The 9,696-nt window shown below is 36.8% G+C and overlaps 2 protein-coding genes across 7 annotated transcripts; one reads left to right on the forward strand and one right to left on the reverse strand.

Annotated features, from left to right (window-relative positions):
- Positions 1-670: 670 nt before the first annotated feature.
- On the forward strand, positions 671-2,115 carry LOC117913797 (FCS-Like Zinc finger 2-like). 2 transcript variants are annotated; one of them, XM_034828841.1, is made up of 2 exons: positions 671-1,051; positions 1,746-2,115. In XM_034828841.1, exons 1-2 carry the CDS (start codon positions 762-764, stop codon positions 1,861-1,863), a joined length of 408 nt encoding a protein of 135 aa, XP_034684732.1. In that variant the 5' UTR covers positions 671-761; the 3' UTR covers positions 1,864-2,115. The 2 variants fall into 2 exon arrangements, with proteins under 2 accessions (XP_034684732.1, XP_034684733.1); XM_034828842.1 differs by having other exon boundaries at positions 671-1,036.
- A 1,463-nt stretch (positions 2,116-3,578) lies between these two features.
- LOC117913796 (type IV inositol polyphosphate 5-phosphatase 7-like) lies at positions 3,579-9,461 on the reverse strand. Of its 5 annotated transcripts, none has more exons than XM_034828840.1 (15): positions 8,589-9,461; positions 8,385-8,472; positions 7,732-7,800; positions 7,512-7,596; positions 7,315-7,419; positions 6,570-7,221; positions 6,240-6,433; positions 5,664-5,772; positions 5,391-5,539; positions 4,976-5,231; positions 4,693-4,849; positions 4,461-4,546; positions 4,251-4,328; positions 3,971-4,164; positions 3,579-3,877 (listed from the first exon to the last, which is right to left on the reverse strand). In XM_034828840.1, exons 1-10 carry the CDS (start codon positions 8,616-8,618, stop codon positions 5,009-5,011), a joined length of 1,704 nt encoding a protein of 567 aa, XP_034684731.1. In that variant the 5' UTR covers positions 8,619-9,461; the 3' UTR covers positions 3,579-3,877; positions 3,971-4,164; positions 4,251-4,328; positions 4,461-4,546; positions 4,693-4,849; positions 4,976-5,008. The 5 variants fall into 5 exon arrangements, with proteins under 5 accessions (XP_034684731.1, XP_034684730.1, XP_034684729.1 ...); XM_034828839.1 differs by having other exon boundaries at positions 4,461-4,573; XM_034828838.1 differs by having other exon boundaries at positions 4,461-4,590.
- Positions 9,462-9,696: the final 235 nt, after the last annotated feature.

The raw sequence follows: 9,696 nt of genomic DNA on the forward strand, positions 1-9,696 counted from the left end.
TTTTTTAATTTAAAATATGAAATCTTTCCAAATATTTTTAAAACTCTGATGTTTCTAAATTGTTTTTAGTAAAATATGATTTCTAAATTGATTCTAATTCTACTATTTTTTTCCTATATATACCTAGGTATTTTTTTTTTTAAAACACTTTTAGAGATATTCAACCTAATTTGGTTGATCATTCCTAATCTTTTAAGAAGAATTAGCGAGACTGAAGTATATTTATTGGGAGTAATTGGAAATTGTTGGGTTGTAAATGTGGATCAAATTGTAGGTTTTAGAGAATAAGTTTTTAAGGTAAATTCCTATATCCCGTACATACTTATTTGTTTATTTTGATTATTTCGATTATAGTGACTATCCCTAATATCTCCTAAATTAAAATTGGGTTAAAAATTCAACTTTTTATTTAGTTAGCATCCCCTATATCTCGTAGCTAGGATGAAATTGAGTTAAAAATTCAACTCTTTATTTAATAATTTTTTAAAGTTCGTCCATGACACATTATCAATAATTACCTTTCATTTTCAAAGTTGAAAATTGAGGTATCAATTTCTATCTTACGAGGCTAGGAAAGGAACCCCATAAGATTAATAATAAAATTACTTAAATAATAATGAGAGTCCGAGACTGATCCAAAACTTCTTCAAGCTGCATCCTTAAACCCTAAACCCTAATAATAATACGAGTCTGAGCTTGATCCAAAACTTCTCCTAAACCCTAATTTTCTTCCTTCCTCTCCAAGATACTCCATTAGATCAATGAGCAAGAAACGGAGTCGAGTTGTGTGGTCCTCGAGTCTTGGAGACACAGGTCTGTTCAACAACATACAGCCCATAGAAACTCCGGCAGCCGTTTCAAGACCAAAGCCGAAGCAATGGGAGCGGCCTCGCCGGAGCATTCTGACGTTGGGGTCACCGCTGAAGGACTCGAACCATGATGGATCTGACATTGACGAAAGCTTTGGAGTGTTTCTTCAGTCTTGTTTCTGCTGCAGAAGGAAGATTAGTCCAAAGGATGATGTCTTCATGTCTGGGTGCGTATATATGCGGTATGCCTACTTCATTGATTTTCTCTTCTTCTTGTTTCAGGGTCTTTCAAGAACTACCCTTTTTTTATGATTATTATATGCTTTATAATTGTATGCAATAAATTACATGATCATGCACTAAATATTTCAATTTAAATTTTTGTATATTTATATGGAAAAAAAAAATATTGTATTAGATTCCATAAAAATTTTAAAATGTTTAAAAACATAAATATATTTATAAGTTAGGGTTTTTGGTGGAAATTCAAAGAAATTTATTCCTACACAAAAGTCTCCATTATTTCTTAATCGTTCTCCATAATGCATTTATGATCTCAAAAATCCTATGCTTAAGTTGCCATCATACTTTATTTGAAAGCTATGTTTGGTTGGAGAGAAAATTTTAAGGAAATGTATAAGAGTACTTTTTTTTAAAGGGATTAACATCCTATTGAACTTTTGGATTTGATATTTTTAGTAAAAATTTCTAACTTCATTTCATTTATTTTAAATTTGTTACATAAAATTGTATAAGTTTTTAATTAATTTTAATTATATTTAATTTTCTTTTCTATTTTACTTGATAAAAACAAATATGAGAATTTTTTTTTTCTTTTCTTTTCTTGAAGTTTCCTTGTAACCAAACATATAGGTGGGTGAAATACACTTGATTATTATACCCAATAACATGAAGCGTGAAACCTTGATGGTGCAGTTACCTGCGCGCATTTTGCTCCAAGTCATGCCGAACCACACACATTGCTCTGGAGGAGGCCGAGCAAGACGCGGCTTCCCGACCAACACAAGCCACTGACTGCCTCACCTCCATTTAAAAATTTTAATACTTGACTCAAACTGTGTAGAGAAAGAGAAGAAGCTGCATGTAAAGCAGGGCATAGAGCTTTGTATTTTTTATTCTTTTGGATTTACAGGGTAAGGGCTCTCATATGGCTGTATCTGCAAATCGATAAAGCACTGATCTTCATGAGATGTTCATATAGTTGTGATGATGGTACTTTCCTTGTATTACTACCAATGCGTTTTAATTTGTTTTACTTCTCCACCCACATTCAATATTATCGTCTCCATACTTAAAATTTTAGAATTTTTAGAATTTTGAAGATCATACGTAGATGGAGACTATGTTAGATGGCTTTCAAGTTTCAACTTTGTTGAAAGACAGAAACTAATGATTTAGTGTAGACCCAGGAGGTATATATAATATACATTATGACTTTTAACTGTTGTAACGACAAATGCTCATAATTAGGCCACTGCAAGCAGAGAAAAAGAACAAGTGGAGTTAGAGGAAGGTCCCCCAAAGAAAAGACAGCCTCTAAATCATGAGATCCAAACATATGTATACAAGCCAGAGCTGTGAAGAACCGTGCTCTGCTTCGCCACTTTGTTTTTCACATCTTACTGTACAAATTAAAAGCAAAATCATTAGCAGACTACCTTTTCAGTTAAATCATTGGCCGAGGCAGAGACCCAAAAACTAAAAACAAAGCAGGCGGCTTCAGATATCCATCATAGGGATTACAGACTTCAATTTGTCATTCATACTTTTTCAGGTCATTATCTCTTTGTTTCTCTATTAATTTAAAACCAAAAAGAACTTGAAATAATCAAATGATTATTTTCACCACCTTTCATCAGTGTTTTCAGTCATCAGAAGTTCCCTAAGCCTGGGCTGCTCAAAGTCATGTATCAGTGCTTGTGGTTATGGCAACTGCTGCAGTGATTATTACTGTTTGTATTTAGGAATTTATCATCATTGTGGTTGTCCATCACTGATCCTACAGGAATCATTCTCCATTTACATTCCCGCATTACTTTTCTTAATACCCCATCGCTTTCTTCTCTCATGTTCTTTTTTTGAGTTTGAGTTTGATCATCTCCCCTAACTCTTCATCTCCAAGTTCTGAGGCTGAGCAATGCCCTTATCATGAATTTGTTTGTTGCATTTGCACACATTTTGAGTAAGGTTAGCTAGCAAAACCGTGCAGAAAAACAGAAATGTATCCCCTGAGGACAATATGGCCGAGTTACTAGGAAATTTGCCCATGCCCACATGCCAACTTGAAAAATGTGTTTCAAGTTGTAATCTAGTGATGTTCTTCAAGATCAGAACTCGTTCTTTGAAGAATGATAGAAGGATAATGTTGATTTCTGTCCTCAAAAGAATAATCAAAGATGGTTTCCTGTTCAGTAGTAGTAAGCATCCAAACCATCAGTCAATAAATTCTTTGTTTTCTTTGGAAGAAATGAATCAGTCCCACTTCCCCTCTTGTTTTGCTGCTTTCAATTTATATAGGTATTTTTTTTCTCCAACGTCATACTCGTGAGACAAGCTAACAATGGATGTAAAGAGCAAAAGACAAGAGGAAATGGAAATGACTCCAAAAGAAAAACCCACTAGATGATAACTTCCCAATATACCTTGCCAGATCTGTCAACTGTCCTATGCTTTTCTAGTTTGTTGTTCACCAGTCACCACAGAGAAAAGATAAAGCAGACGACAGTGGAGATGGGAAAAGGGAGAAAATCAAGAAAACCAACTTTTTTTTTTTTCAGTAAAATCATTAGTGGCAACAGAGAGCAAGAGCTTTCAGATCTCTATCCTAAACTACAATTTTATATCCTTTGTATCACTGAAGTCATGACTATCCATAAGATCTTTACATCTTTTTTTTTTTCATTAAAACAAAAGGGAAGTACCCAAATGATTGTTTTGACCATCTTCCATCTTCTTTCAGTCATCAAAATCCCCTCAACAAATAAAGAATCATGAATAAAATAATCTTCATTTACCCACTTGGCAGTTTCTGATTGAGTGAGTCCATCCTGCAAGATGAGGGGAAAAAAGTGAATTCATGATTAAATGGGTAGTAATATATATGCACCCAAATGATGGAATGATTAACAAAAGTACAGTACCTGATCATCATGCAGGAAAGCAAATGCTAGTGGGAACTTTGAGATGCCATGAAAGTGGGTGTTAGTCAATCAGGTAACTACTGAATTATGCTTCATACTGGTATATTATTCACTAACAAAGAATGGGTGAGCAAAGGTACAGCAAGTTGGAGTTGTGTGAAATTAGTTGGTCAACCATATTACAAAATTTACACCTGAGAGGAAGAAAGAAGGATGAAATTAGAAAAAGGAAAAGAGATGCACAGGAAAATAAGAAAAGGAAAAGAGAGAAGGGCCCAACCTTTATCGGTTAGTGGGCAACGGAACGTCTCCATCATCCTTCAAAGACAAATTTCTCCAAAGCAATTCCCGCCTGCAACTGGGGACCAAAGAGCAGATGAGAATAGGGACATGCAACATATAACTTTTGAAGGGGGAGAAAATGCAATTTATGGAACACTTTCAGAAAATATGCCAAGTCACATTCTGTTCTAGGGATGAATTTTCCTACCGATTCGAATAACCCATGTGCCTCTGAATCATTTGGTTCCTTGTGAAATAAATTATAGGTATCTCCTCCAGATTCACATCAATGGACTGGACCCACAAGATTAAGTCTGAGAACTACCATAACAAAGGCCCTGATGTAATAAGCCATTTATTTACTCCCAACCACCCAGTTGATAAAAGAGGAAGGAAAAGAAGAACAAGAAGAAGAAGCAAAGCTCAGTGGGGTTGGTCACCTGATTGATTGTGGGGGACAGACCATACTTGATGTGCAGAAAGACATTGAAATTCTTAAACAGGATTAGCCCTTGTCAACCACTCAAATGTGGGAAAATGAAATTATTTGCAACTAAGTAGTTGCATCCAAATCATTTAATCATAGATGTAGCTCTCCTAGAGATAAAAGGAATTAATTAGCTCCTAATGTGAGGTATCCCCCAGATTAAATGCCTAGTTATTAAGATAAAGGTACTGAAATAAAAATATAGAGAAACACAGAGAGAGAGAGAGAGAGCATACTTGATTGTGGTTTTTAACATTTCCCTCCATCCTTCAGAAAAAGCTTAGTTCAGTGTATCCATGAGAGTATGGCAAGAAGTCCTCTACATCAATCCTTGAACTAGAATAACTCGTGCTTTTCTTCAATCGGCTATTTATTGACTCAACCTCAGCCCAAAATATACTATAAACCGGTCTATGATCTGAGAATCTAGATTCCCCACGGACGTAAGACAATTGATGGAGACCACCTCCATACCACAAAATACGATCGCACCTTCACATGCAAAAGAATTTACTAAATCAGATTGGGTTTTAAGAATCTATAAGTGTGCTCAAATATGGGCTTCAGAATGCTTATTTCTTTTTATTTCTTGTTCTATGTATATCTGTATGCTTACTTCTTTATATCTTGAGATAGGATAGGTGTACATACCATGCGGGTGTCCGTCGTTTCTCCTTGGGGTGCATATCATCCCCTGAATATCTGTCTGAGTTATTTGAATACTTGTATGTTGGTGGGAAATATATCTTCCCTTCATTCCATCCCTCAAAAACACGACCTCGTCTCTGTTCTATCCTTAGCTGCCACAAAAGAACATCAAAATTTCAGATTGAAAGCCCTCAATAAATAAAGAAAAAAAAACAAGGATTTTAAACACAGAGAAAGGAAACAGAGAAGTGGATGGGGAGAGGATTTGGATCATGCCTGGTCATTCTCTAACAAAGCCCTCCAGTTTTGCATCTCGACAAGTGCCTTGGCAGACCGATAGGAGAGAGCAATACGATAATTCAAATCCCCAAGCCAAATAATTCGACTGCAAAGAATTTTAATGATCAGATAATTGAAGGGGGATATGCAGATGGAGAATAATAAAGAAAATGGAGTGTATCACCTGGTAAAAGAAATTTTTGTGAGTATGCATGTATTCATGAAATTATGTCATTTCTTGATTAACCCGACGTAATTTAGGTGTGAAAGCAAACAAATTCTTTCTTTAAACACCATGAAAAGCATATTGTAGTTTGCCTAAAGATGACTTTAGATGAAAGAACAATTAGATTTATTCAAATTCTATCAGTCATTAAAACACACACGCACAGTCTGATTTCAAATCTGATGTAAAGAAAGATGAACTAGTTTGATGTCAATGGAACATCCAGAAAGCAAAAAATAAACTTGTTTGGAATATTATGAAAGACAAAGTGGAATTATTTAAGTCTGAAGTTTTTTCAGAATCCCCATAAGAGCAGAGTTAAATGATAGCTGATGATTATGTCTTACTCATGCTCAAGAATCGTTTCTGGAGATTTCTCATCGCCCGTATCATTAACTCGTGGAAACCTTGTCTTCCTGAGGATTTCCATGACATCAGAGTTCCTTCTTAGCTCATCGCCTTCCTTCTGTCCTGAGGTTAAGTGGCTACAGACGAAGCAAAAACTTGTTTGGTGCAAAGACATGCTGATCGAGATGGATCCCTGGAGAGGCAAGCATAACATTGTTTCATTATTTAAGCGAAATTATAATATTCATTAATGCTTCTGATTTTTCAATTTATCTAATCAAAGATATACAAAAAACAATGAAATGACCAGGATTTGATCAAAATGATACCTTATTTCCAAGGTAACCCATTAATCCCCTGCCAACACAAGAGACTTTCATGTTTCGAACATAATCCCTCAGCTCACTTCTCACCCACACTGTAAGAAATATGCCAACCATTTGCTTACTCGCAACTAAGCAGTATCTTGAATTCCCAGGCATTCTATATCCTTCTTCCACAGGTGCAGAACCTCCACAAGAGATTGGTGAGAATAATACAGTGCTTGGTGAATCCCCAGGACCATTGTCATCATCAGAAGAACCCCATCTGGAATAGTCACTAGGCCTGTGACCCCATCTGAAATTAGGGTCAAAATCACTTGGTCTATGACCAAAGATTACACGATCACAAACACTGAATCGCCGATCAAGTCGGGGTTGAGTCATTGAAGGGTCATTGTCCATTCTCCAGCTGCGGGTTGTCTGGAATGATCTGCGATGGAAGAAAGATGAGGTCTTCTGCCTAGCTGATCCCTCAAAATCTGCATCCAGTTCTACAATGGGCTCTGGGATGGGTGATGGTGTATAGCACCCACCACTTCCACTGGTTCCAGGAAGATTATTTAGAGTATTCCGAATCAGAGAGAGCCATTTTCTTGCTGGGCCATTATCTTCTGCTCCAAGAACATTACCCGCATTCAAAGGAACTATTTCCTGAAATCTGAAAAAAGGAATACAAATGTTTTTATTAGTAGTGGGCCTAGAACTGAGTTAGGAAAAAGAAGATATGAAGATTAAAACTAACAAATCATACCCAAGAACATAAATGTCGGCAGGAGGTGAGGCATGGAGCCAATCATCCAGATTCAAATTACTAGGTGGAGATTTTCCGCCCACATTCCAGGTGGTAACAAAGATGCTGCCCTCAAACCAAACACAGAAAACCAATTAATACTAATACACCACCAGAAACAAAACATGTCATAAGAACATTTCCAAGAGAAAAAATACCTATAATTCTGCACATCTATAACTCGAGGATGGTCAAGATCTATTCTGCTCTGCCGGACCCGCTCTGCACTCTTGCTTATTTTCTCTGTGCATCAAAATGAGGAAAATAATGTCAAGGAAGTAATGACATGTTTTATTATCAAAACAAATCTTTTCTTCTACGTTTTTGTGGTTCTTGGAAGGGAGTGCTACAAAAAACGGGGTAGTGACGATACTGAACCTGTCTTGCTTTTCTTGATTGTACATGGCTCCCTTTCGGAGAAGCTAGTCCTCCATTCTACATCACCCCCTGCACAGGAAATCACTGTTAATGCATGAACTTGCATTGAAAAACAGATAGAAAAATAGGAAAAGGAAGAAAAATAGAAAAAGAAATTTGAAGAATGTAATTTTGAAAAGGAGAGGAAATAATGTCTTAAATTAGAATTAGTAGCAGCACCCACAAATTTGGTCAAAATACTGTCACAGAAAAGATGAATTTACATGCTGATGCTCTGTTTGATTTCAGAGAAAAGGTAGGAAAAGCAGAGAAGTTAGAATTTTGAATCTTAGATTCTTGACTACTTGGGAACCCAGAAAACAGAAACTCCATCGAACTGAAATTAATTCAACTGTTTGGCTCATTTTAATTCAGTTACCAACCATAACAGGATAAAACATAAAGTTCAATGAGAAATTTTCTTTTTTGTTTCCCTTTGTTTTCTCAACAACCAAACAGAGAGTTGAGAATCATAGTAGGCCTTTCCAAGTGGAGGAAGAAAAATAACTTTTTCTTAATTATTGGAGAGAAGGCTTACTCTCAAAACCCTATCTCATAAATGAACCTGACTCATACAAAAGCAAAGAACAGAAGCCAATAACAGGGACACCCACCTCCGCACACAACCTCATCTGCCTGAAATTCCTCAGTTTTGCTCTTGATATTGAACCACTTTCTGACCAGTGTTTTTGACCATGAGAGCTTCATCAAACAGAAGACAAAGAACCAACCAATCAGAAACAAATTAACGATCATAGGCTCCATGATGATGAAAAAAAATCAGGATTTCTTTCCATGAAAAGTAAGTTCGAAAAAACCTTGCTTTTCTTCGAGCTCCCATCTCTCATTGTTTCAGTACTTCTTCATACAGCTCTTCTGCTATTTCAGGATTTCTGGGTTTCGCTACGAACCCACAATAATGTCAAAAATTCAATAAAAAGACTCCCATATATATGGGATTCCTCTCACCTAATTTGTGGGTTGTCTCTATAAAAAGCAGTGGGCTACTAACATGCTTCGTTCTTTGTTTCAGAAGTTTCTGAAACTCTTACAACTAATTCAAAGAAGCTCGAACGCTTAAGAAAAGACACGAAATAATTGATGGGTTTTCTTATTCCCCTCTTCTTATGTCATGTATATACTCTCTGAAAGTGGAACAACAACACCACAACGACTATAGAGAGAGAGAGAGCTTTAAAGCGTGGAAGTGAGATGAGATTCTGGGGGTAGAACAAGACAATGCGGCAGACATAGAGAGGGAAAGCAGAAAGAGAGAGAGAGTAGAGAGAGAAGCTTTCTCTCTGTTCAAACAAAGCCTGCCTCTCCCTTCTCAGTCACAGCAAAGTATCGAATTTGAACAGAATAAAGGGCTGAGACTGGAGACCCCCTCTCTCTCCAAAAGGCTTTCCACCCCAAATCTCAAGACCACCCCAACATGTTGGGGCAACGGGCATGTCGCCTGGCTTTACCCATTACACATAAAACAACCCGGTCAGCTTCACCGCCACCTGCCCGCTGGTCAGCAAAGCATAGAGGTGTAAGATCTAATACCTCCCTCCATCTGTATCAATTCTCCCCCATTTGGTCTTCCATGAAAGTAAAAGCAGTTAAAGAAGGAAAAAGATAAAGCGATTGTGTTGCTGGTAGTACTAGTACTATATGCGTTTTTTGTTTTCTCTTGCTTTTGTTTTTCCTTTCTTTTCTTGGGTTATATGCCTGTAAGGAATGTTTAGACTGAGGGTGGTAATGTAGCATGGAGAAAGTGATGCTCCTCCCATCTCCCTTCCCTCTCTCCCTTTTCTTTATTTTATTTTTTGGGTTTTGTGAAATTTCTTTCATTATTTTATTTCTGCTTCATTTTGGTTTCTGGAGCGACGTGCAATTTTGTAGGTCACAGTTTGAGATTGTATGGGGTAGTGCCGGGGG

The sequence above is a fragment of the Vitis riparia genome, chromosome 5, assembly GCF_004353265.1.
Source record: "Vitis riparia cultivar Riparia Gloire de Montpellier isolate 1030 chromosome 5, EGFV_Vit.rip_1.0, whole genome shotgun sequence".
Lineage (NCBI taxonomy): Eukaryota > Viridiplantae > Streptophyta > Magnoliopsida > Vitales > Vitaceae > Vitis > Vitis riparia.

Bases quoted from the DNA above. Each gene is read 5' to 3' on its own strand.
- LOC117913797 (XM_034828841.1), top strand. From the start codon at position 762: ATGAGCAAGAAACGGAGTCGAGTTGTGTGGTCCTCGAGTCTTGGAGAC. The intron at 1,052-1,745 runs GTATGCCTACTT...TTGATGGTGCAG, and splicing joins TCTGGGTGCGTATATATGCG to TTACCTGCGCGCATTTTGCT.
- LOC117913796 (XM_034828836.1), bottom strand. From the start codon at position 8,618: ATGAGAGATGGGAGCTCGAAGAAAAGCAAG. The intron at 7,597-7,731 runs GTTCAGTATCGT...TTTGATGCACAG, and splicing joins AATCAAGAAAAGCAAGACAG to AGAAAATAAGCAAGAGTGCA. The intron at 7,420-7,511 runs GTATTTTTTCTC...GTTTGAGGGCAG, and splicing joins ATAGATGTGCAGAATTATAG to CATCTTTGTTACCACCTGGA.